Below are 22,921 nucleotides of genomic sequence, written 5' to 3' on the forward strand. Positions count from 1 at the left end.
TTGGTTAACATAAAGGTGAGTTAAAGAAAAACGTCGTATGTAATTTCATTTATCTTTTTGACTGTTATAGTGTTAATCACTTGGTATGGTAGCATTGAAATGACTGACAATTGTGTTTCTGGTGTTATAATGATGTGAGATTAGGGGAGGTGGGTGTAGTGGAGGTGGGGGATTAGGTGGGGTGTTTAGTTTGTGTGTTATTGGTTGCGGTGGGTTTGCGGGGACGGACAGGGTAGGAGTTGTGTTTTTTAAAATGGTAGGGGTCCTGAAAGATTATAATTTAAGATTATTTAGAATGTTGTATTGCTTTAAATTTAGTGATCACAATAATTTTGCTAATATTACATACAATGGGTTTTTTACTTCAATATATCATTGAGGTTTAGATTTTTGTTTTAGTATTGGTCTAAAAATATATAGATGTTTTCTAATTCATTCATGAATTGTAACAGTAGCATAGTCGGTGAAATACTAGAGCAGCAAATTGTTTTGAAAGAATAATCTTTTCTATAAGGAAGGAACATACACAGGGCCCTTTCATGGACTCCTGCACAGCAGAAATGAAAAAGAGAAAGATGACAAAAGAATGCCAGAAAATTTAAATACCAGTATGATGATATTGTGCACAATATTGTTGACTTGATTTTATTTGCAAATATACCACCAACAATGAATGTGATTTTGTCTAGGATAAATTGAGATGATTCTTTGCCACAATTTACTAGGACCATATTGTGCCACTTCTTACACGTCATCCTGACGTGGCTTGGGAAGTTTGGCACAGAATTCTTCTATGCTAAATTTAATAATAATAATAATAATAATAATAATAATAATAATATTGGTTTTTACATCCCACTAACAACTTTACGGTTTTCAGAGACGCCGAGGTGCCGGAATTTAGTCTTGCAGGAGTTTTTTTACATACCAGTAAATTTCCCACATGAAGCTGATGTATTTGAGCACCTTCAAATACCACCAGCCTGAGCCCAGATCTAAACTGTCAAGTTGGGGTCAGAAGGCCAGCACCTCAACCATCTGAGCTACTCAGACCAGCTATGGTGGATTTAGTTCCTTGATATACCAGTGGAACAAGTACCTAGACATGCATGATGACTAAGTATAAAAGTTTTTTTTTTTGCTAGTGGCTTTACGTTGCACCGACACAGATATAGGTCTTATGGTGACGATGGGATAGGGAAGGCCTAGGAGTTGGAAGGAAGCGGCCGTGGCCTTAATTAAGGTACAGCCCCAGCTCAGCCTGATGCCCCGGCCTGCAACAGTTATACGGTGGATTACTGGTCTGCCGCCACCGTCACCACCTGCCCTCAGCCCAGACCGAGAACCATCGCCACGCAGTTTCCAAGCAGCACGGACCAACAGGCCTGAAGTGGTTCCAAGATTATAATATTTTCTATTGTATATTTCATTGTATTTTCAATATTCTTATATTTGTTCTCTAGATGGTTTTCAGCTCATTGATGTTTGTATAATTAATTAGAAATAATAAAGCACTGTGGTGAATAGCGTTTGCAGTCATCACTGCTCTCCTCGCCCAGCTCGCGGCTTCGCCAGTGCTTCCTCAACTTTACACGCGTTCTGGCCTCTGCTATAAAAGGAACGTCAGGGAGCTCACTGGTGCAGTCGTGTGCTGGACGAGGAACGAAAAATGGGAAACCATGGAAAACCATCTTCAGGGCTGCCGACAGTAGGATTCGAACCCACTATCTCCCGGCTCACAGCCGCGCACCCCTAACTGCACGGCCAACTCGCCCGGTAAAGTATAAAAGTAATCCATACCATGGCCACACTAATGTGCCAGTATATAGTACCAGAAAAATGTCTGTCTTTGAGGCGCTGACACTAAATTGAAGAGCATGGACTATTTCTGAGGGTGTGGCATGAAAACATTGGAGTTGATACAAAGAGGGGTATTAGTTCATTGAACTTAGATTATTTTGATAATCTGACTTTATTGTTCATTGAAGACAAATTAATATCACCTTTCATACAAGTTGAGTTGAATCGTCGTAGCAGGCTGGAATCTCCGCACTCTGGGATGGTTGCTGGGCATGGCCTGGACAGGAACCATGCCCGTACTGGATGTGAAGTTCTCGAGGATTTGAGAGTTCTCGATTCTCCAGGCGCACGCGTTCCGGGGTTCGATCTCCCACGACAATGTTGATGAAAGGTGAGGCGTGATTCACACACAAGTTCCCCGCACGACATTCAACTTACTTGTAGCACTGTTAAATAGATTGACCTTTAAATTATTGCGTTCACTCATTGCAAATGAAATATGTCAAGTGTTACTAAAATCTTGATTCAAACACCTCGCTGAGTCATAAATGTTCATAAATTGTCACTTGAAAATTAGATGATTGAACTGAATATCTGACCTTGTGTTAGACATTAGTCGAATTGATACTTGAGAAAATAATGTGTAATTTATAATGTCAAGTTCATAACATGAGCTTGTTAACATTGGCATGGCAGACTAGAATGTTCTATTGGGTCACTAATCATTGTCATCACAGTTCTTAATTCACTGATCTCGTCAGTTTATGATTAGAACACAATATTAAGCACAAGATGCACAGTTTATGCACATTGGCACGTTTGTAATAAATTAAATTGTACTCGGAAACGTCCTATTCCGTCGATAAACAAAATTAAGTGATCATTAAAGTAAACTGCACTTGGCAAGAGTCTAACACCGTCCATGAAAAATAATTACAAAGCATAAATTGTAAGCTCAATTATGACACTGAAAAGTTCTATGTTCCCTCGTAACATCACAAAAGGAAAACACAAACTCAGATATGGCATGGGTACTCTATGTTTTCACAGTTTGTTACGATGACACAAGTTTAAACACAAGTCCAGATGCAGCACTCAAAAAATATTTCATGTTTCCACAATCTGTTATGAAACATAAGTTCAATATGGTACTTGGAAAATTGTAACATTCACACGAAAAGTTTTATGTTTCCACAGCTTGTCGTAAAACACAAGTCCAAATTAGACACTTGGAAAATTTCTATGTTCCCAAAGTCTGTTTACGAAAATACGAGTTCAAAATATGAGTTCAAATGTAGTACTTGTAAAAGTTACGACACTCACGAGAGAAATTCTAAGTTCCTTCAGTTAGTCACTGAAACACAAGTCCTAACATGGCACTTGAAGAAAATCAAAGTTCCAACTCCGCTGGAACCGAACACTCGAAATGCAAAGACTCATCCGACCATAGGTTCGGTCCGCACTCGTAGCGCTCCACCCGTCACCCATGTCGCAGAGACGGTGGAGTAACATACACTGAATCTGTAGTCCGGATTGCCCTCCTTTTATACCAGATTGTGGCGAAGCATCTAGAACGTGGGTATTATCCACCCCTATAACTCCTAAAGTACGCGATGGATTTTCCTAAGAATTTGACAGGTTGCGTCTACTACGATGGCCTCCACGATGGCAGTGTCAAAATAACAACATTTTAACGCTAAATAGGCTTTTGCACATGGGCCGGGACATTACCATATATGGTCATGCTTGGCCGTGTAGAGCTCACTCGAATTGCCTACATCAAGACAATGAACAATTTCATACTTCATCGTCCACAAGTTCATCCAACATGAGGTCTGGCAAAGCAAACATCACAGGAGGTGTACATCCACTATCTAGGAATAGTGACAGCGAATAAGTTATGTTGTATATAACACTGTAGTTCTTAATACTAATCATTCTTTAGGTGCATCACTAGTACTTCTCTTAAATGGATACCCTCAGACATTAACAAATGCTTCTACATATCCCAGTTCATAGATTACAAGAGGTGAAAAATTTTTATCTTGATACAACCTCTAGAAAATATGAATAAATTTGGATTTCAGGATTATTTTTATTTTTTGCTATTGGTTTTATGTCACACCGACAGAGATAGGTCTTATGGCAACGATGGGATAGGAAAGGGCTAGGAGTGGGAAGGAAGCGGCTGTGACCTTAATTAAGGTACAGCCCCAGCACTTGCCTGGTGTGAAAATGGAAAACCACAGAAAACCAGCTTCAGGGCTGCTGACAGTGGGGCTCGAACCCACTATCTCCTGGATGCAAGCTCACAACTGCGCGCCCTCAACCGCATGGCCAACTCACCCGGTGATTTCATGAATTATAATTGAAGATGGATGTAGTTTCGGATAAAGAAAAAATAATGTTACTCACCTGACATCCAGTTCCCCTGGTCCAATGTCTGCTGCATGCTTCATAAGGAGATTCACAGTAGTCTCAGGTCCGAGGGACTTGATCATTAGTTTTCCAACTGAAGAAATAGAAATCCCATGAAAAGATTTCTCTGAACCAAAAAAAGTGCCACAGTTAAGGCACTTCCCAGAGCGAACTGTTGAAATGAGGCAGAGCATTTTTTCCCACAAAGGCTGAGTTATGGAAGGCAGACATTTCTCTAGCATAGATATATCTCCAAACTGAATTATTAGAGGCAAAACAGGGCCAACTTCTTCAGCTAACCTATGAGAAATTCCAAATTTCCACATGACAGGGGTTCTTCTGCACAAATCAATGTGTCGATCATGGTCGGTTCTCCAGAAATGGGCAGAAATAATTTCTCCTATTTCAGTAAACTGGGGTACAGTAACATCGGAAAGTGGCAGAGGATATCCACACTCACAGCACTGTCCTAAATCATCATTTACACATTCATAAGTCACTGTTAAAACTTTAGAGAGATGTTCATCTTCAAGAGCACCTTTTAGAACACTATTGCGCTCTGCTATTTTATCTAAGTACGAAAGCAAGAGAAAAGAGCAATGCCTTTTGACTTTACACTGTTCGTCTCCTGAATTTAACAAGTGTTCTTCAAGCCTCAGAATCAGGTAGTAGAGATTTTTAAAACCTATATCGCTCCCCATCAAGCAACATGTCTCAATTTGATCCATCTTGAGCATACAAAACATAGCATTTAAAAGCAAAGGTAGAGGCCATTTCCAGCATGTGTTATCCACATTTCTATCTGAAGTAACATATTGCATTGCGCCTTCCTGATATTTGTCCAACACTACGCAGAAAGACTTATAGTAACAAGGCACTCCTGAATCCACGATGCACTGAAGAATAGACTGTGGATCCAGTAAATCAGAACACACGATTAGTAACTGACTCAGAAGAATATCAATCTTCAAGATTTCTATAGAATATATATCAATAAGCTGTCCATTAAATTTAACATCATCAACAGAATCTACTTTACTCTGAAGCCAAGATACAAGTACCTTAGTTTTTAGTGACTCATGTAATTGGAGACAAAGAACTTTAATTATGTCCTCAGGAAAATAGTTCTGAAAAGGAAATGGCTTGCTACACTTAAATGTAAGGAAACTAGACATGGATTTCTGATGAGAAGCATCTGTTCTTCTATTGACTGGCTCTTTACGTTTCAGCTGTGAAACAGCAGTGAAATCCTCATAAATGTACATGACGCTATCAAAGAGTTTATATACTAGTTGGTTTATTTCCACTGTATCATCTGTTTTGTGTTCACGTAACTGACTGCAGATTATTGTAGCATCCGACACATCAAGGTCACGAGATAATAGGTTAGTCTTGTTCTCGCTATATACCACCTCGTCGTCCCGATGATTCCTCATGTCATTCACAGTAGAATTTTCTTGATAATCTGCTTTACGGACATCCAGAAGTTCAGGTTGAGTTTCTTGGCCAAGAATTTTTCCTTCAAACACTTGCCATTTTTCCTTCAATGATTTAGTACCGCTAGTGATTTTCTGACCAAGTTCTTTCCAAGTCTGCAGAGCCTCAGGTGAATTTGTTTCTGTTGATATCTCTTCAATACCATTGTTATTACTTTTCTCATTAACTCTTGGTTTCTCACCACCATGAGAAGGAGTACTTTCGGAAGACTCTAAGAAACTTGTCTTCTCAAGTTCAGGTAATGAAGATGAACTTCCAGACTTTTGAAAACTCAACGTTTTCTTCAAAGCACCAGACTTTTTCCTTCTCCTAGTTGTTTCTGGAGAGGCACTCAAAGACCGACATTTATACTGATCTGATCGTTTATTTTCAGGCAGTAGAGAGGATCTATTTTCAGTTTGCCACAAGAAGTGACGGTTTCCTACCACAAAGATGCCAGAATCCAATCTTTGAGCAAGTTTTGTTTCCTGAGCATACTTAGAAATCTCTTGCAGAAGAGGAAATATGCGTTCTGCTACTTCATCATTGCTTAATTTTGTGCCTAAATCTGCCAGCAAATGTAGTTTTGTCGATGTTGGTGCTTCATCCATTAGGTACTTTTTATGTACTTCACAAAGTTGAGCACATAGCTGGTACTGTTTATGCAAATACAGCCTGATTAGAAACTTTTCTAGAGAAGAAAACAATAGAGCATGGATACTGCCATTGCCAGTCCTGAGATAAATCATGTCACTTAGGACTTTTGCATCAACAATATCAACAATTTCGTTACTCCACAGGACAACACTGACCTTCTCTGGATCAAAAACATATATGCCATCCTTTTTAAATGTAAATAAATATTTGTTAGTTAACAATAAGAGTTTGGAGAAATTAAACGACTGTGGACTCCAGGATGTATCAGACTTGGTATTGTTTGTACTATTTGTTGAGTGGTTATCACTTAACTGACTAGAATTTGATGACTCTTGAAGATTAATAAAGGAAGTAGGTTTAACAGCAAGGGCTTGTTTAAACTGGTGAGTTCTAAGAACTGTTCCATCAGCTTGAACCTCCCATAACCTTGATCCTGGCCTTGCACAATACATCTTAAGGTTCTGAAACCCATCAAAACCTTGCAATTTCTCGCCATCATTTAAAGAAATAAAACTACCGCCTCGTGTCTCCTCAGTTCTTTGATGAGTAAGGGCAGGTAAAGTATGGTCACCACAAATGTAGAAACAGCCACCATATTCTCCTTCCCGCAGCCTGTGGCCAATCTGCCTGTATTGCTCTTTCAGAGTATCACACAAATAGGAACGGGTCAGTGTGGAGACCAGAAGTAAATCACACTGCCAATCAATCTGCACAATGCGAGAATCTAGCTGCATCAGTTGGTATGAGGGAGTATTGAACATACTTTTTGTCTGGAAAAAAAAAAAACAACAAAAAGAATTACAACTTAAATGCAAATTACTCTTTGTCAAAATTATACAGAGGTATATTTAAGAGTTCTAAGAATTGTTCCATCAGGTTGAACCTCCCATAACCTTGATCCTGGCCTTGCAAATATACATCTTAAGGTTCTGAAACCCATCATAACCCTGTAATTTCTCACCATCAGTTGGGATGAGGGAGTTAAGGCATTAAGTCTAAATGATTAGACACCATGGTTAGCCAGTTCGAGTCCTGCTGATCGAAAAAAATTTCACCATCAGAATGTTGGTCAGCAGGGCAGGAGAGGTGGTGGTATACAATTTCTAATCATCAGAATGCGTGCCAAAAGCCTGTATTCAATTCCAAACCTATCCACAGTGTTCATACGGAGTGAGGGCATATAACGCTGTTGATGGTGATTCATCAATTGGATGGAGACATTAAGCTTTGAGCAGACCACTTGGTACTATTCAATAGGAGTACGCTCCATGGCAGCAAGAGGTTTCACCCATCTCCCTTCCTACTATCATATATCACATCGTTCATTTCATCTCATTAACTCCCCCAATTGGGTTGATGTCAGGAAGGGCATCCAGTTGATAAAACTCAACACAAAGATTCATCTCTACTTCATACCCGAACCCCCCTCCCCCCCCCCCCCCCAAAAAAAAACTGGGTTAAAGTTTGGACATACATACATACATTTAAGGGAAGGATCAAGAAGACCGTGGCCCCTCCCAAAATTTCTTCTTTCCTGGCTTACCAGAGTGCAATAATTGCATAAGTAAAGTAAATCACTCACATTTAGCTAAAATCAGTACATAGAAGGAAATACAGCTTCAGAAACAGAAACTTCATTTTATCATAAGGGAAGTTTTCTTCAACGTGATAACATGAGAGGCTTCAAAGATCTTATATTTCATACCTTATATCACCATGCAACCTATATCCCTTATTTCACTTTACAGGAGAGATCAAGAACTCACAAGAAATCATTATTTCCTTACAGTGCATTCTTGCTGACTTTAGTGTTAAACATGATTTTCCATCTCTTCAGCTTGCTGTGAAGTTCCACAAAAAAAGACTTGTGTTATGAAGAAGTTATTAGAAGTGAACATTCATTCATCATCCTCCTCCTCCTACCTTTCCCTTTATCCAGCTCCTGCCAACTCAGACTATTCCTCTTCCATCATTTTGTCTCATTACCGGCTTCTTCTTCTTCTTCTTCTTGCACTCCTCTTTCTTGAATCGATCCACCTTGCTCTAGATCGCTCTCTTGCTCTCTTTCCCTCGAACTTCTTCTCCATCATCTGTTTTGGCATTCTTTTCTCCTCAATCCTCTTTACATGTCCAAATCATCATAGTTTAATCCTATCAATTCCCTCATTTAGGTTTTCCATTCCAACCTCCTTTCTAAACATCTTCATTTCACAATCTGTCTTTCGTACTTCTTACACATTTCATTTCACTGGCTTGAATTCTACTCTCCTCCTTACTTGTCACTGTCCAGATCTCAGCCACATATCCCCCTGTGGGTGGGGGCAGCAGAATAACACCCACAGTATCTCCTGCCTGTCATAAGAGCCCCAGGGGCTCTTAACTTGGGAGCGTGGATTGGCGACAGTGAGACCCTTAGCTGAGTCCTGGCATTTCTTCCACTTACTTTGCCAGGCTCCTCACTTCCATCTATCCTATCTAACCTCACTCGGTCAACTCTTGTTCCTTTCGACTTTGACGGTATGAGGCTTGCGAATCCTAGGGAATCTTTCATTTTCCCGCCCTTCGTGGCCCTTGTCCTCCCTTGGCCGATATCTTCATTTTTCGAAGTATCAGATCCCTTCCTTTATTTTCTCTCTCTGATTAGTGTTAATAGAGGATGGTTGCCCAGTTGTACTTCCTCTTAAAATAATAATCACCACCACCAGCCCATCTCAGCCACATAAGTCAATATGAGTATATAATACATTTTGCACATTATCTCGTTACACTTCCTTGGTGCTTCCTTATCGCATACAAGTTTTCTTACATTCTAGTAGAATGAATTGCCCTGTTGCTACTCTCCATGTCAAGCCTTGTATTCTGCATTAATTCACTCCCTAAAAAGTATTTGAAACTGTCCACAATTTCAAAGCTTCGATTACCAATTTTCACAATGCTTTTCCTTTGTCTTTCTCATCTTGATATCACCATGGGCTTGTTTTACTCTGCGCTGATTTTCATACCATACTTTTCAATTTTTCTCCTTCAGTGCATCAAGCGGTTCTTGCACGTCTTTGCTGTTCATTTCCCAGATCACAATATCATCCTATCCCCATAGGCTTCCTCTGTCTCCTTTACAAATTTGTCCATAACCATTAGAAATAAAAGAGGTGACAGCACACTCCCCAGTCATAGTCCAGTTTCATTTCTAAAACATTCTGCCTTTCTAACTGGAGTCTGTATGCTGCTGATGCAGTTGTTGTACAGTACTGTACCATTTCTACAGTTTGAGTACCCAGCCTCTTTTTGAACATGATTTCCCATACCTTCTCCCTAGGAACACTATTGTATACCTTTGTTAGATCGATGAGTGTCATGACCAGATCATTTCCATATTCCCAATTCTTTTCCATTAATTGTCTCATGCTGAAGATTGGGTCCACTGTAGATCTTCCACTTTTACAGCCATACTGTTCTTCTTGCAACTCTCCTTATACCTTTCTTCTCATTCTCCTTTCTTCGAGGGCCCTGGGACCGCTACGGTAGCTGCGAAGGCCCTTCAGGAACTCTGAAAAGTGGTGGCAAAGGGGTTCTGGTTAAGACGCAGCAGGTTGTCATGCTACATAGGTTCCAAAATGGGTAAAAAATAAATAAGTAAATAAATGCAATGTAAATTTTAATCTTATACCAGTTGTATAGTATTATTTGAAGTAATTCCACATATTGTATATGAGTTGACTATGTTTGTAAGTACAGGAGATTTTATAAGTAGAATTTTGTAAACAATATAAATTTATTAAGGATGAGCTGTGTGTTTAATTGGAAAATTGTTTCCATAAATTGTATAATATTGTATTCTAGGAAAATTTTCTTTTCTTGTTAATTTAAAATTTAGTGCTTGACAATAATGTATTTTAGTGCACCATTTGCCACCGTGGTAGACACCTCATTTGCAAATAAAGAGATTTTGATTTGATATGAGTATCCTTTCCAGTATATTTTCCACTTGTGATAAGAGTGTGACTCCTCTAATCACACATATTTTTGTCCCCCTTCTTAAAGACTGGTATTATTATTACCTTTCCCCAATTGGTACACCCAATGCAGTCCAATAGGTCCAGAACCTTTATCATTTCCACACCAATTTCATCCATCCCTGGTGCCTTTCCCATTTTCATTTTATGGACTGCTAATTCAACTTCTCACATGGTTATATCATCTTCTACTGTTAACTCATCACACCGTATTACTGCCATCTCCTCTGCACAATTTCTCACATTAAGCAGTTTATCTAAATACTCCTTCCATCTTTGCTTTATTTCTTCTGGATGTGTTATCAACTCTCCACCTGCCTCTTTCATCAGCTTTGTATAAACTCTTTCTTTCCTAATACTTTGCATAATTCCATACAGCATTGTTTTACTGCCAGCTCCATCTACTGCCATCTTTTGTGAAAATACTTCCCAACATTTCTTACCTTACCAATTTCTTACATTTCGTTTTATTATCAAGATATTTTCTTTTGCTCTCTTTATTTTTTTAATCTCTCTTTCATTCTTGCCATGCTTTCTCCTTTCCTTTCACTGCTTCTTTCCCCTTCTCATTTCACCAGGGTGTCCTTTTATTTCACTTTCATCGATGTTCTACCACAGGCACTCTCTGCCCCACTTACAAATGCCCTTTTGAAGTTGGGCCAAGTAATTGGAATTTGTTGTTTCAGTCTCTCCAGAAATTCTTCCTGTACATTCTTATCTTTTCATTTCTACACTTTTATTTTACTCTTATTTCCTTAAATTTTTCCATTTTTCCCACTCTCATTTTTGCTATCACAACTCTGTGATTTCCATTGCATGCTTCTCCTGGTAAAGTTGTTACATCCATCAACTGTCTGGGATTTGTCCTTTTCACCAGAAAGTAATCAATTACCAATTTTATTCTTCTGTCATCCCAGCCATATCTTGTCATTTTCCAGTTGTTTTTCTTCCAAAACCATGTGTTGCCCACAATCATTCCATTCCTCACACAAAACTCGACTAGCTTCTTTCCTCCAATTCTTTCCCCATATCCATATGGTCTGATTACTTGTTCCTTTCCTTGTCTTTTGTTTCAACCTGTGCATTTAAGTCTCCCATTATAATCGCCTTGTTGATTCATCATGATATCCATCTGTCTGAAGCAGAAGATTGCCGGTGTTACAAGAAAATTTGATTTTCCCATTTTATATTTGTTCTGAATAGTTGCTCTTGATAATATTACGAGTGTATATCAGTGCGTTATAGTTGTGCCTAATTCATGGGTTTCTAAAATACGGTATTATGCAGCTTCCACTAAATACAACTGATAATATGCCTCTGAAATATACATCAAATCAAAGACCAAATTAAACACAAGCTTCAAGCGATAATAAACTAGATGTGGCAGTAAGTTACTGATTTTAAGGGCCAAACAGCAGAACTGTCAGACACTCTCTCATCAATCATCGAAGAAGAAAGAAGAATGAGAGGATTGGGTAGAGGAAGAGAAGGGCCCTGAAAAATGCCCTAGGCCTTACAAATCAAATATGGTCTGGGTTGGAAAAGAACACGAGTTGACCACAGACAGTTAGATAGAAGAAGTCGGTACAAGAAGGTGACTATAGAGATGTTACAAGACTCATTTGAATTGAAGACTATGCTAATTTAAACATAATGTTACAACAAAGCATGTTTTCTCCCACACAATAAAATATTAAACTTTGAATACAATCGATAGCCTATTTCTACCTGTATAAACAACATTAAAATATAATAATCTTCCTCTTCGTCCTCAGAGAAGTAATTATTCCTATTTTGTACTCCAATATCAGAGTTGCTGCAGTGAATGGTGAACCAGTGCGAGAAGTTCCACACCCAGATTTTCCCTTCTATCTCGCCTTCTACAATCAGTTACATATCTGCCAACTTTCAAAAAGAGAAATCCGGAAGATCCTTAAGCAGAAATTTTTTAACACGCGCATGCGTAACAGTCTTGAGACATAATGAAAAAGGACGGCAAGGGGGGGATTGTAAACATTACTAATACAAGTCAAATACAGTAGAACCTCGATGCATCGTTCCCAGAACTGTCGTTTTCCCGTATTCATCGTTATATTTATTAGGTCCCAAAAATGTTCCATATAAACCAATGTTAAATTTCCCAGCATCTATCGTTTCTCGAACTATCGTTTCACATATAACTAGCAGAAGTACCCGTTCTTCGCACGGGTTATCAGAAACTGGTTTTACTCACTCATACTATCGGTGTGACTGACTTCATTAGATATTTATATCACTAATGTATTTACGTAAGTACGTAGAAATTATTTGTCATGTTTGGAATTATAGTGTATCTTCTTCTTTTCTTCATGGGGGTCTCTAAATATTAGTGCCTAATTAGCGTCGACCTCTAAGATCTTTTGCTACCATGTTTTTCCTTCATTCCCACCTAGATATACCACAAATGTAAATATTATTGAATGTATTCGTTTGATCCGACATTTCGTAACTATTACAAATGATCATGGAAATACGTATTGCATAAAAGAAACTACTATAATTATCGAGAATTATAATTCTCAAGGCTTGTCACTCATGTCGCACATCATATAATGAATCTGAGTATAAATGTTGAGAAATTTTTTCAAGTCATGGGCCAACTCGCCCAGTCGTACGAATGTAATGGTCTGCTTAAATATTGGCGGGAAGTAGCTGTGGAGTTAAGTAACTTTCTTCTTTAGCATGCCATTTCTCTGTTTCATAAATTTTCCGATACTACTGGTATGTAACACACTGGTTCATCATTGCATTCGAGCTAAGCAATCCCTCCTCTGAAGCACTGATTGGAATGACAAGTATGCATATTTAACGGAATAATGGCAGAGAAGTGTTCACGGCTGTCTGCGGCCTGGTCATTCCAGCTCTGGAACTTTGGACTGTTAGATTGGCACCGTAGTACTGTTCGTTAAAAGTGAGAAAATGTGCAATTTTTCATTTGATCGAGTATTGTATGTGATAATATTGCTTTTAATCGCTACATTCCTACTGACATTTTTGTAATGACTTACGTTGACTTTAATTAGGAAAACCACAAAGTCAGTGTTTCTGAGAATCCCGTAGCGAAGCATGGGTACATCAGCTAGTGTACATATAAAATGGTGGAGTGATGAAATGTTATAGATAAAATAATGTTGAAATGATCAATGACAAATAAAATTTCAGGTTATACAACAATTACAATTAGACTGTAAGAATAGTATCACACAATTTTCTACAATGATGATTAAAATATGCCCTTGTTAGTGAATACTCTACCGGGCGAGTTGGCCATGCGGTTAGGAGCGCGCAGCTGTGAGCTCGCATCCAGGAGATAGTGGGTTTGAACCCCACTGTTGGCAGCCCTGAAGATGGTTTTCCGTGGTTTCCCATTTTCACACCAGGCAAATGCTGGGGCCTTTCCTATCCCATCGTCGCCATAAGACCTAACTGTGTCGGTGTGACGTATGGAAAATTTAAAAAAGATACTCGGTACGCAGCAGTAATCATATCTATTGGAGATGAGTGGCAACAGAAGACAAAGCACATCACAACAAACAATGGCCAGTGTAATGTTACTGTTGATCAATTTTATGAGCTTTCTATGTTGTACAGTAGGCCTTCACTTTTAGTTTTCTTTCGACTCTGTGATATTAGGGCATCTTATAAAATTATTTATAGCGTAGACTCTAGTTCCTTATTTTGCGACTTTACATATCGATTTTCATTAAATCACGTTTACCCATTTCCATGTGACTCGGCGCTGATAAGGACTTAGTAACAAAAATCCAAATTCATGAATATCTCGGTATGGTAACAATGTATTACAAGTTGTCAATGTTTTTCTTTTCAGTTCTTTATTTATACAGCTGAAGAGGACCACTAAGTGGACGAAACATGTCCTGTAAGTTTTAATTTTATTCAATTTTGCCTGAGGCATTAATAAAGTATCGATTAGGTGGTTATTTATACTTACTTCTTGATGGTAACAATGTACACGACATAAATGATCAGAAATATAATACTACATATCGATACGATTATATCGACTTATTCCCCGACATACCGATTTTCATTAAGATAGGACCACTAACATAAATATTTGAGAATTCCATTGTAGGCCTTCCCCTAAACTATTATTTTTCTCAGCATGAATGCAGTTATTTATGGCCTAGATTGTAGCGACTTATTTACCGACTTCCCCTACCGAATTTCGTTAAGATATGACTATTAATAAAATATTTGAGAATTAAATTTAGGCCATCCCCTAAACTACCATTTCACTCAGCGTAAGTAAAATTGTTTATCACCTAGATTAAAGCGACTTATTTCCCGACTTTGTATACCGATTTTCATTAAATTCTCTTCAGCCGTTTTCTCGTGATGAGTGTACATACATACATACAGACAGACAGAAATTACAGAAAACTAAAAAGTCCATTTCCTTGTTACTGTGGGCATGACTGATACAGAAATACCATCCTTTTTAAATTCTGAGCAATGTACAGATAAAACTCTTATTTTACATATATATATTATCGTATCACATACACAGTTCATACTTTAAAATTTTTATTTCCACAATGTAATTCTGTCCTACGATTTCGGCAAATCCATAAGTGTATCTTAGTTAGGCTGATGATGACCCACATAGGGTCGAAATTATTGTACAGTACTGAGTAGGTGGAATAAACTTTGTAAATTATATGTAATCTTAATGCAATAGGAACCAATAATGAAATTTATAACCTTGAATGAACTATCATTTTATTGCATCGATCATTGAAAAATTATTTGTCCTCGGTCACAATTTTCCTGCATTGTTCGATCGTACATAAGAAAAATATACACAATTTTTTTTTTTTTTTAATTTAGAGGGAATGCTCGATACTCTTAGCATATAATAGCTGCAACCTGTTATGCGCAAATGTACGTGCGATTCGGAGTTGGCAGTCTTGAACAAGGATCTTGTAGGCTGGAGTACTGTGCGCAGGTTATTCATGCGCAACCTCACTACGAGCCTCCTGGTGCCAACGCTTCTCCTCGGCCTGCTAACTGACCCCTAGAAGTATTCTTGTTTACAAGAATTAAAACGTAGACAGGGTAAAACTCAAATTTGCCACCATTTTCTGTGTTGGTATAGGCTGGCTATGGCTGCCAACTTCGTTAAAAATAAGAGAGAATCGCGCAGTGCACCAGATACATTTTAATTAGTCACAGGGTGATTAATCGCGTCGCACCTTGTGGAGTGTGAGGGATGCTAGAGGCCTGCTGACCGCTTTGTTGCCCTCTGCCCAATAGTCTCATTAGAAGCCAGACCTAACCAAGCCAGATCAATAATCTTTTCTCAAAGCCTAGTCTTGTAACTAGTTCCTAAGTTGGCAGCGTCGCACAACCCGCTGTGACATCGTTCGAGACGCGCCGGATTGAATTTCTAACCCCTGTGACATCGTCTGAGCTGAGCTGCGGGAGCCGTGCCGTGTTGGGTATCTAACCTATCGTTTGCAAAGGGTCTACGGAATCTTTTCCTAAATATAGGTTATTGCCGTAATATCCATGTATACCTTTAATTTGCAATAAAAGAACTGACCTTAAAGATTTTCAATTATTACGAAATGTGAAACAAACGGCTTCAAAGTCACGCTTTTTATTTTCATCTCATAAGCCTACATCATGGTTGCATCATATTGATACCGGTAAGTATAGTATGAGCTGAACGGTTAGCACATGTTGGCCTTTGGTTCAAGAGGTCTCGATTGAGTCGAGGATTTTAAATTCCCTTGGTTAATTCCAACGGTTCGGGGGCTGTTTGCCGAATTAAACATTAGAATTCAACTTAGGTAGGGCCGCAATTTCCTATGCGCGCAGATCGCCTATCACACGTCAACTCGAAAGCCCTGCACCCGGCTCCGGAAGCCATGCGCCATTATTGTTTTTATAATAATAATAATAATAATAATAATAATATATTTACATAACAAAAAATGTCCCAATACAGTACCGTATTTTATTATTTTGCTTTTCCCCTATTTTTTATGTTGCCCGCATTTAGTTTTCCCGCATCCGTCGTCATTTTCTGAAACCTGCCCCCCCCCCCGAAAAACGATGCATCGAGGATTTACTGTGTATGTTATGATCACCCCTGAAATTAAATACCCAAAGTTACATCTTGATGAGTGCTCATCTGTTTTCACTTAACACTGGGAACACTTTCCATGATCATATAAAACAAGGAAATTAAGCAGAATATGCCTCCCAAAAAGACTGATAATATCGTTTCTTAGTTAAATTCATTACGAACACCACTAAAAATAATAAATAGCTTAGAAATTCGTCACACAATTCTACGAGTTTCAGAACTACCGCCAATGTCACACACGCACACAAACAAAGCCTTTCAGCTGCTACGAAGCACAACGCAGTTACTAAAGTTGTTTTATATAAATTCACAGCCTGCTACTTTTCACTGATTTTTCTTCAAAATCACAGCCTGCTACTTGTTTGGGAACATCTCACTGAATGAAGTAACAGTTGAGATAGAACAGTTGACAAAACCACGGTGATAATCGATAATGTGATTATCGATACATTTACCGGTCGAATTTCAAACACTGCATCTCGTCAAGACAAACTACAGCCAGAAAGCGAAACCAAGCGTGGATATTCAAAATCCGTACAATAACGTTGTTCACCCGTACAACCGTAAAACACACTCAAAATCCATACATTTTACGGAAAAACCGGAATACTTGGCAGGTATGCAGTTATATAGGGCTGCATTTGTCATTTTGAAAGATGTGACCGAAACAGACTGCGTTCCAACATTTTACAACAGTTAGGACTCTGTATGAAACGGCAATACATCGTATCCTACAATAGTTCAATTTTATAGGGGACACAAAAAACATTGCAGGATTTCAATAGTACATCCTAAATATATTATGGAAGTGTTATATTGATTCATTTTAGTCTAGTTTGAATGCTACAATGCCCAAATGTAATTTTTTACATTTTTCTTGAACATACGTGGGTTATAACATTTTTAATCAATTTGTACAGAATGTGGGTTACTACGTTTTGCACGTTGCACAAAATATAATAGCTAATAACAGATAATGATCAAATATTCTAAACACATACTGCATAAAATGAAGTGGATAAATAATAAAAGTCTATTTTATTGAACATGAACTAATGTACTGTATCTAAGACACTTTCAAGGTTACTATGTGAATATAATATTATTTAACCATAGTCAATAATCAGTGTTCCTTTCAAATATGATAATTAGTGTTCAGTAAGTAGACTATTCATTGATTAACTAGCAAAATAACACAAAGTACAAATATACCTACAACCTCAGAAATTACAGATTTCGCACTGCTGCTTAAGGAAAGTGCTCATTGTAAGAGTTTTCTCTACACAGCAGATGCAGAAACATTTTTAAAACATACTCTACACAATACCAGTACTTTTAAGTCAATCACTACACTTAATCATGGGGGAGTGAATCGTAGAAGGCACGGCAGTCTTTTGGAAGATGTGATTTCAACTGCTTCAGGTAAATACTTCAAGAAATTTTCCATAGTTTGGTGTGAAGTGAATGCTATTTCACTGGCGTTTTCACTTCTTTATGCCAGTGGGGCAGTAGTTGTTAGTCTTCGTCAAAACTCTGCCCTTAATATCTCCATTTGGGCTATATTTGAGTCATCTGATGTCTGTTACCTTTCTCTGCCCAGGCCTTATGCTAAGAAACTTGTAAAAAGAATGCAAACAAATGGCAATATTAGACATTTATTAGTAAGTGTTCAATCCATACAATCACACTGTTTAAATTTGCCAAGGCTATTTTTGTTTACCTGTGCAGGGGCTGCTGTGAACAATCAGTGAAAGCATCAAAGTTTATCCATTTGGCCTCATAAGGGAAAGGTTTCTTCCTTGCTTCTTGCATGATGGTAATGTAATTGCTGGACAGAAGGATTGGTCTTTTCTTCAGTTTTCGTTCTATTGTGCTGTGGACTGAATCGCATTCCATTTGCATGTGCCCCCTTTCCAGGAAATTTTGCATTATTGTCTCCCCATTTTTGATGGCATGGTCTAGCAAAGCATTTGCTAAAATACTGTTCCTGTTTTGATACGTGCACCCATCACTGTATATGATTATGCACAGTGGCATTTGAGGTAATCAATAATCATAGTTGCAAACATTGATGCTGACAAATCAGTATCGATTTCGCTGAACCAATATCACACACAGTGATGCGTAGTTAGGTTTAAAACTGTGAAGTTATGGCATGTTAATTGTTAATTTCGCTTTATAATAGAAAGCCCTAGCCTGGATACATGGTGCAACCTTCACTGCCTCTAAATCCATGGTAATTACAGTGCACTGTTTCTATGCAGCAAGAGTTTCATTATCTTCCTTTTCCTTCTGTGCTCTATCGTTTCTAATTTTGTGCTGGATCCAGTCTTCTTCAGAAAGGTTACCTATCACGTGTTCAGCATACATGTCACACTGGTCTTTTTTCAGTTCATGTAAGGACAGATTCTTTTCATGGAATACGGATGAAAATTTAATTCTGCTTACTGGAGTTCCATTATCATGTTGTATTTTCTTGCTGTACAAATCATACAGTTGGGCCAAGGAATCTATACTCTGTTCGAGAAATAATTTTGTATTACTCCTATTGTAATGCGAAGGAAGTTTTGGCACATCGTTCAAGAATTTATATAATTGCTCCAGTTGCTCTTTATGGGCTGTAGGTCTGTTACTCTTCCTGTTCTTCACCGAGACTTCATCTGAAGCATATATCCCTGCTGAACTTTTATTCACCCAATCTCTCACACAACGTTCTCCTAACCCCAACGTAGAGAGGAACATCTTCTTGCAGACAGGTTCCTGAGTACCATTCTTTAATTTAAAAAAGGAAGATAACACTTCTCCAAGATTCTTCTTCAGGTGTGCATCGCCGCTTTGGTACTAATTTCTTAACGTTGTTTGCAACAAATACCTTTCGCTGCTCCCACGGCATTATTGACCAAAATTCTTGAAATATATCATTTCGCTCTTCCTCAGAAATGTCATCACATTTTCGTTTCCTTAGAAATGTCATCACATTTTCGTTCTGCATATTTTGTACATGATTCAGAGTTACATCTATCTCCTAACTTGATTCATTTCTGGGTTGGTCCTGTACAACTTGATTCTTTAATCCTATAACCTATGTATCTCTTCCTCTCCTTGAGTAGCCTTTTATTTAAATTTCGACTCCAGCACTTACTATTACCCCTCTTTTGCTTTAAAGAAGTATCACATGCCTGTATCAGAAGGCATATCTGAAGCATCTGGGTTAGCAGTTATGACAGAAATGTTGGTGTTTGTAGCAGAATTTTCTTCTTCCCTAGGTTATTCCAATTCCAAGAATGTCCCTGCAATATCAGCAGCTAAAGGGGAATGTGCAGTAGTGCTAGAATTACTACAATTATTTACAGTTTGTTCTGCAACAGTAACAATCACTTCATTTTGTTAGAGAAATCAAGTACTGGAATGTCACTCATCTGAATTAAATGAAGCAGCTCCCTATCATCTACTTCCAGAACATAAACATGATCTTCTGGATATGATATTGTATTACTGCTACTAGCCAAACCATCATTTATAATGGGCAAATGAACCGGTACTTTCTCGAGGTCTTCAAGCATTATAAATGATGGTTTGGCTAGTAGCAGTAATACAATACAATATCATATCCAGAAGATCATGTTTATGTTCTGGAAGCAGAAGATAGGGAGCTGCTTGATTTAATTCAGATGAGTGACATTCCAGTACTTGATTCCTCTAACGAAATGAATGAAGTGATTGTTACTGTTGCAGAACAAACTGTAAATAATAGCAATAATTCTAGTAATACTGCACATTCCCCTTTATCTGCTGTGCTTGATTCGTAGGCCTAAAGTTTTTAGGAATGGATAACAGAGAGAAAAATAAAGAATGCCCACAAACATTCTAGCTCATTTGAGGATATGCTCGTAACAGTCGTATTTACATGGACGGATGAAATAAGCCTACCGCTTATAACTACGAGAAAATTAAGAAATGAAGCTCTTACCAGTGTCTCACAATATTTTCACACGGATTAACTACAACTAGAGGCACACTTACTTTCACATGTGAACACAACGAATGGCTTACTACAAAATACCTACGTAAACAAACAAAATGCCTACCTGCAATTTTGTCGTAACCCTCATATCTGTGGGATATAACATTATGCCATTGCGGCTATGAATAATATTATGCTGAAACCAAAATGTCATAACCCTAACAGTGTGGAATACAAAATTTTGTCACTCACTGAAAAAAATCACTGTTTTCCATGAAAATAAAATAGATATTTATCAGAGGGATATGACATTTTTATTGAAGCTGAAAACATAATCCAGAAGCCTGAAAATGGCAAAATGTCAATTTTGTTTAAATTAAGGGTTACAACATAGTGCCGTTTCACGGACGCAACATTAAAATATAATAATCTTCCTCCTTGCCCTCAGAGAAGGTTAGCAACCATGATGAAGAAATTATTCCTATTTTGTACTCAGGTATCAGAGTTGCTACAGTGAATGGTGAACCAGTGCGAGAAGTACCACACACAGATTTTCCCTTTTATCTTGCCTTCTACAATCAGTTATATAAGGCTGCAATTGTCATTTTGAAAGATGTGACCGAAACAGACTGCGTTCCAACATTTTTACAACAGTTAGGACTCTGTATGATTTTCCAGGCTTGATGGATTACCTCCTCATTGGTACTTCGGTCTACCATACGTTCTTCAGCATTCTGCAATATATCCGGATTTCAAAATCCTGCAGTTGGTTCAATGATGATGACTACAGTGCTGGGGTGCAAATAAGTGGATGCCCACACACCCTGGTATCTAAATTAATTCCATGGGTCCCTAAGGTTCCTGTAACAAGGGTGACAGTATTTAAAAGAAAATCATCAAAAAAGTTACATTCTACAATGAAGGTTTTGAATTTTTTAAACTTTGTACTATTTTGCGATGTCAATTACTGTACATAGTTATAACTCTCCAAGTTGGACCTGAACCTCCTGATAAACATGTACGACCAGATGCATACATTCTTTTTCTCACCAGGAATCTAGATTCATCAGCAAGCACATACTGAAATAAACAAGCAGGCGACACTGCATCACCTGTATAGTTATCTGACATTTGAGACTTCTGTTTAAGAAATTATACCGGTATATAATGAGTTTGTTTCAGTTACCAGCAGTATGTCACATCAGAGAAATATTTTATCCTTCTTTGGGTGAAAATGAAAGATTTCAGTTGTATGAATCAAATAAAATCTATCTCAAACGTATGGTACTATTTGAAATAATAATTTAATGACTATTAGTATGAATGGACCATCTGTCACCACCTTTGGTGCAACAGAACCCAATCAAACCTGATTTCTCAAGATATCACACCAGCCTCGCTATAAACAGTACATCAGGTAAGAATATTGGGCCTATAGATTTTCTGGTGAGTCTCTAAATATTCTGTGCTCATTTGTACTCTTGCTATAGTGCCCATCTTTTGACACTGTAAAGTATCACCAGTAACACATAACACTTCACGACACATCAATAAGTCTCAAATTGGAAATCATGGTTGTACACAAATGTTTTAACTTTAGCAACACACCTCTTGCAATACTGATTCTGGTTTTGATCAAACCATCATGGACGAAAATTGGTAAGCTTTATAAGAAATTAGGAAGAAGGCATATAATAGCACAAAATGAGTGGTGTGAAGAATAGATCCGTTGTACGAAGTAAAATGTTAAATGAAGGTAATTGTGTTTTCTTGAACTTCATTATAAGCTATAAATTTAATTTCTGTTCCGTATTGAAGTGAAATTATAAGAAATACATTGACAAGAACTTTAACTTCAATTTTAAAACAAGTGATATGTAAAATCTATGTCCCTAACACGCAGTGTAATTTACTTCTCTTTCCCTACAGCCCAAGCACTCTCCCATACACCTGCATGGAAGTAGCATTCACAGGACTAGCCACTCAATGTTCTTTTCAACTTGCCACATTATAACTGTGATTCTTCAAACAGAAGAATTTTACTAAACAATCTGAAACCAATATCCGTCCTTAAAAAGCTAATATCTTCAGTACCTATACTTAATATATCTATGGTATATGGCAAAACAAACAAACAATGAAATTATTGCTAACCTTTTGTCCGCATTTCCATAGAAACTACATATTTATTTATTGTATATAAGTGTCTGATATATTAATTCAGGGTTGTGTTAATTTCTGCAATTATATTTCTTGCAACAGAGATAAGGTGTTTTATCATGGAACATTATTTCCGGTCAAACAGAATGGGGCACCAAAGCGAGCCAAGTTTGCTTACATTCAAGAACAGTACAAAGACCAATTTAATAAGGAGGCACCAAATAACAGAACAACGTTAGCTGTCATTAATAAGTTCCATCATATGAGATCAGTATTATG

General features: G+C 37.8%; 1 protein-coding gene across 1 annotated transcript in view; it reads right to left on the bottom strand.

Moving 5' to 3' along the window:
• Positions 1-22,921, bottom strand: part of p (WD40 repeat domain-containing protein pink) — a 78,004-nt gene that overhangs the window by 33,486 nt on the left and 21,597 nt on the right. Inside the window, exon 5 of the mRNA XM_067144163.2 lies at positions 4,216-7,121. Coding sequence (XP_067000264.2) covers positions 4,216-7,121 — 2,906 coding nt within the window. The remainder of the gene's footprint in view (positions 1-4,215; positions 7,122-22,921) is intronic.

The sequence above is a fragment of the Anabrus simplex genome, chromosome 3 (assembly GCF_040414725.1).
Source record: "Anabrus simplex isolate iqAnaSimp1 chromosome 3, ASM4041472v1, whole genome shotgun sequence".
Lineage (NCBI taxonomy): Eukaryota > Metazoa > Arthropoda > Insecta > Orthoptera > Tettigoniidae > Anabrus > Anabrus simplex.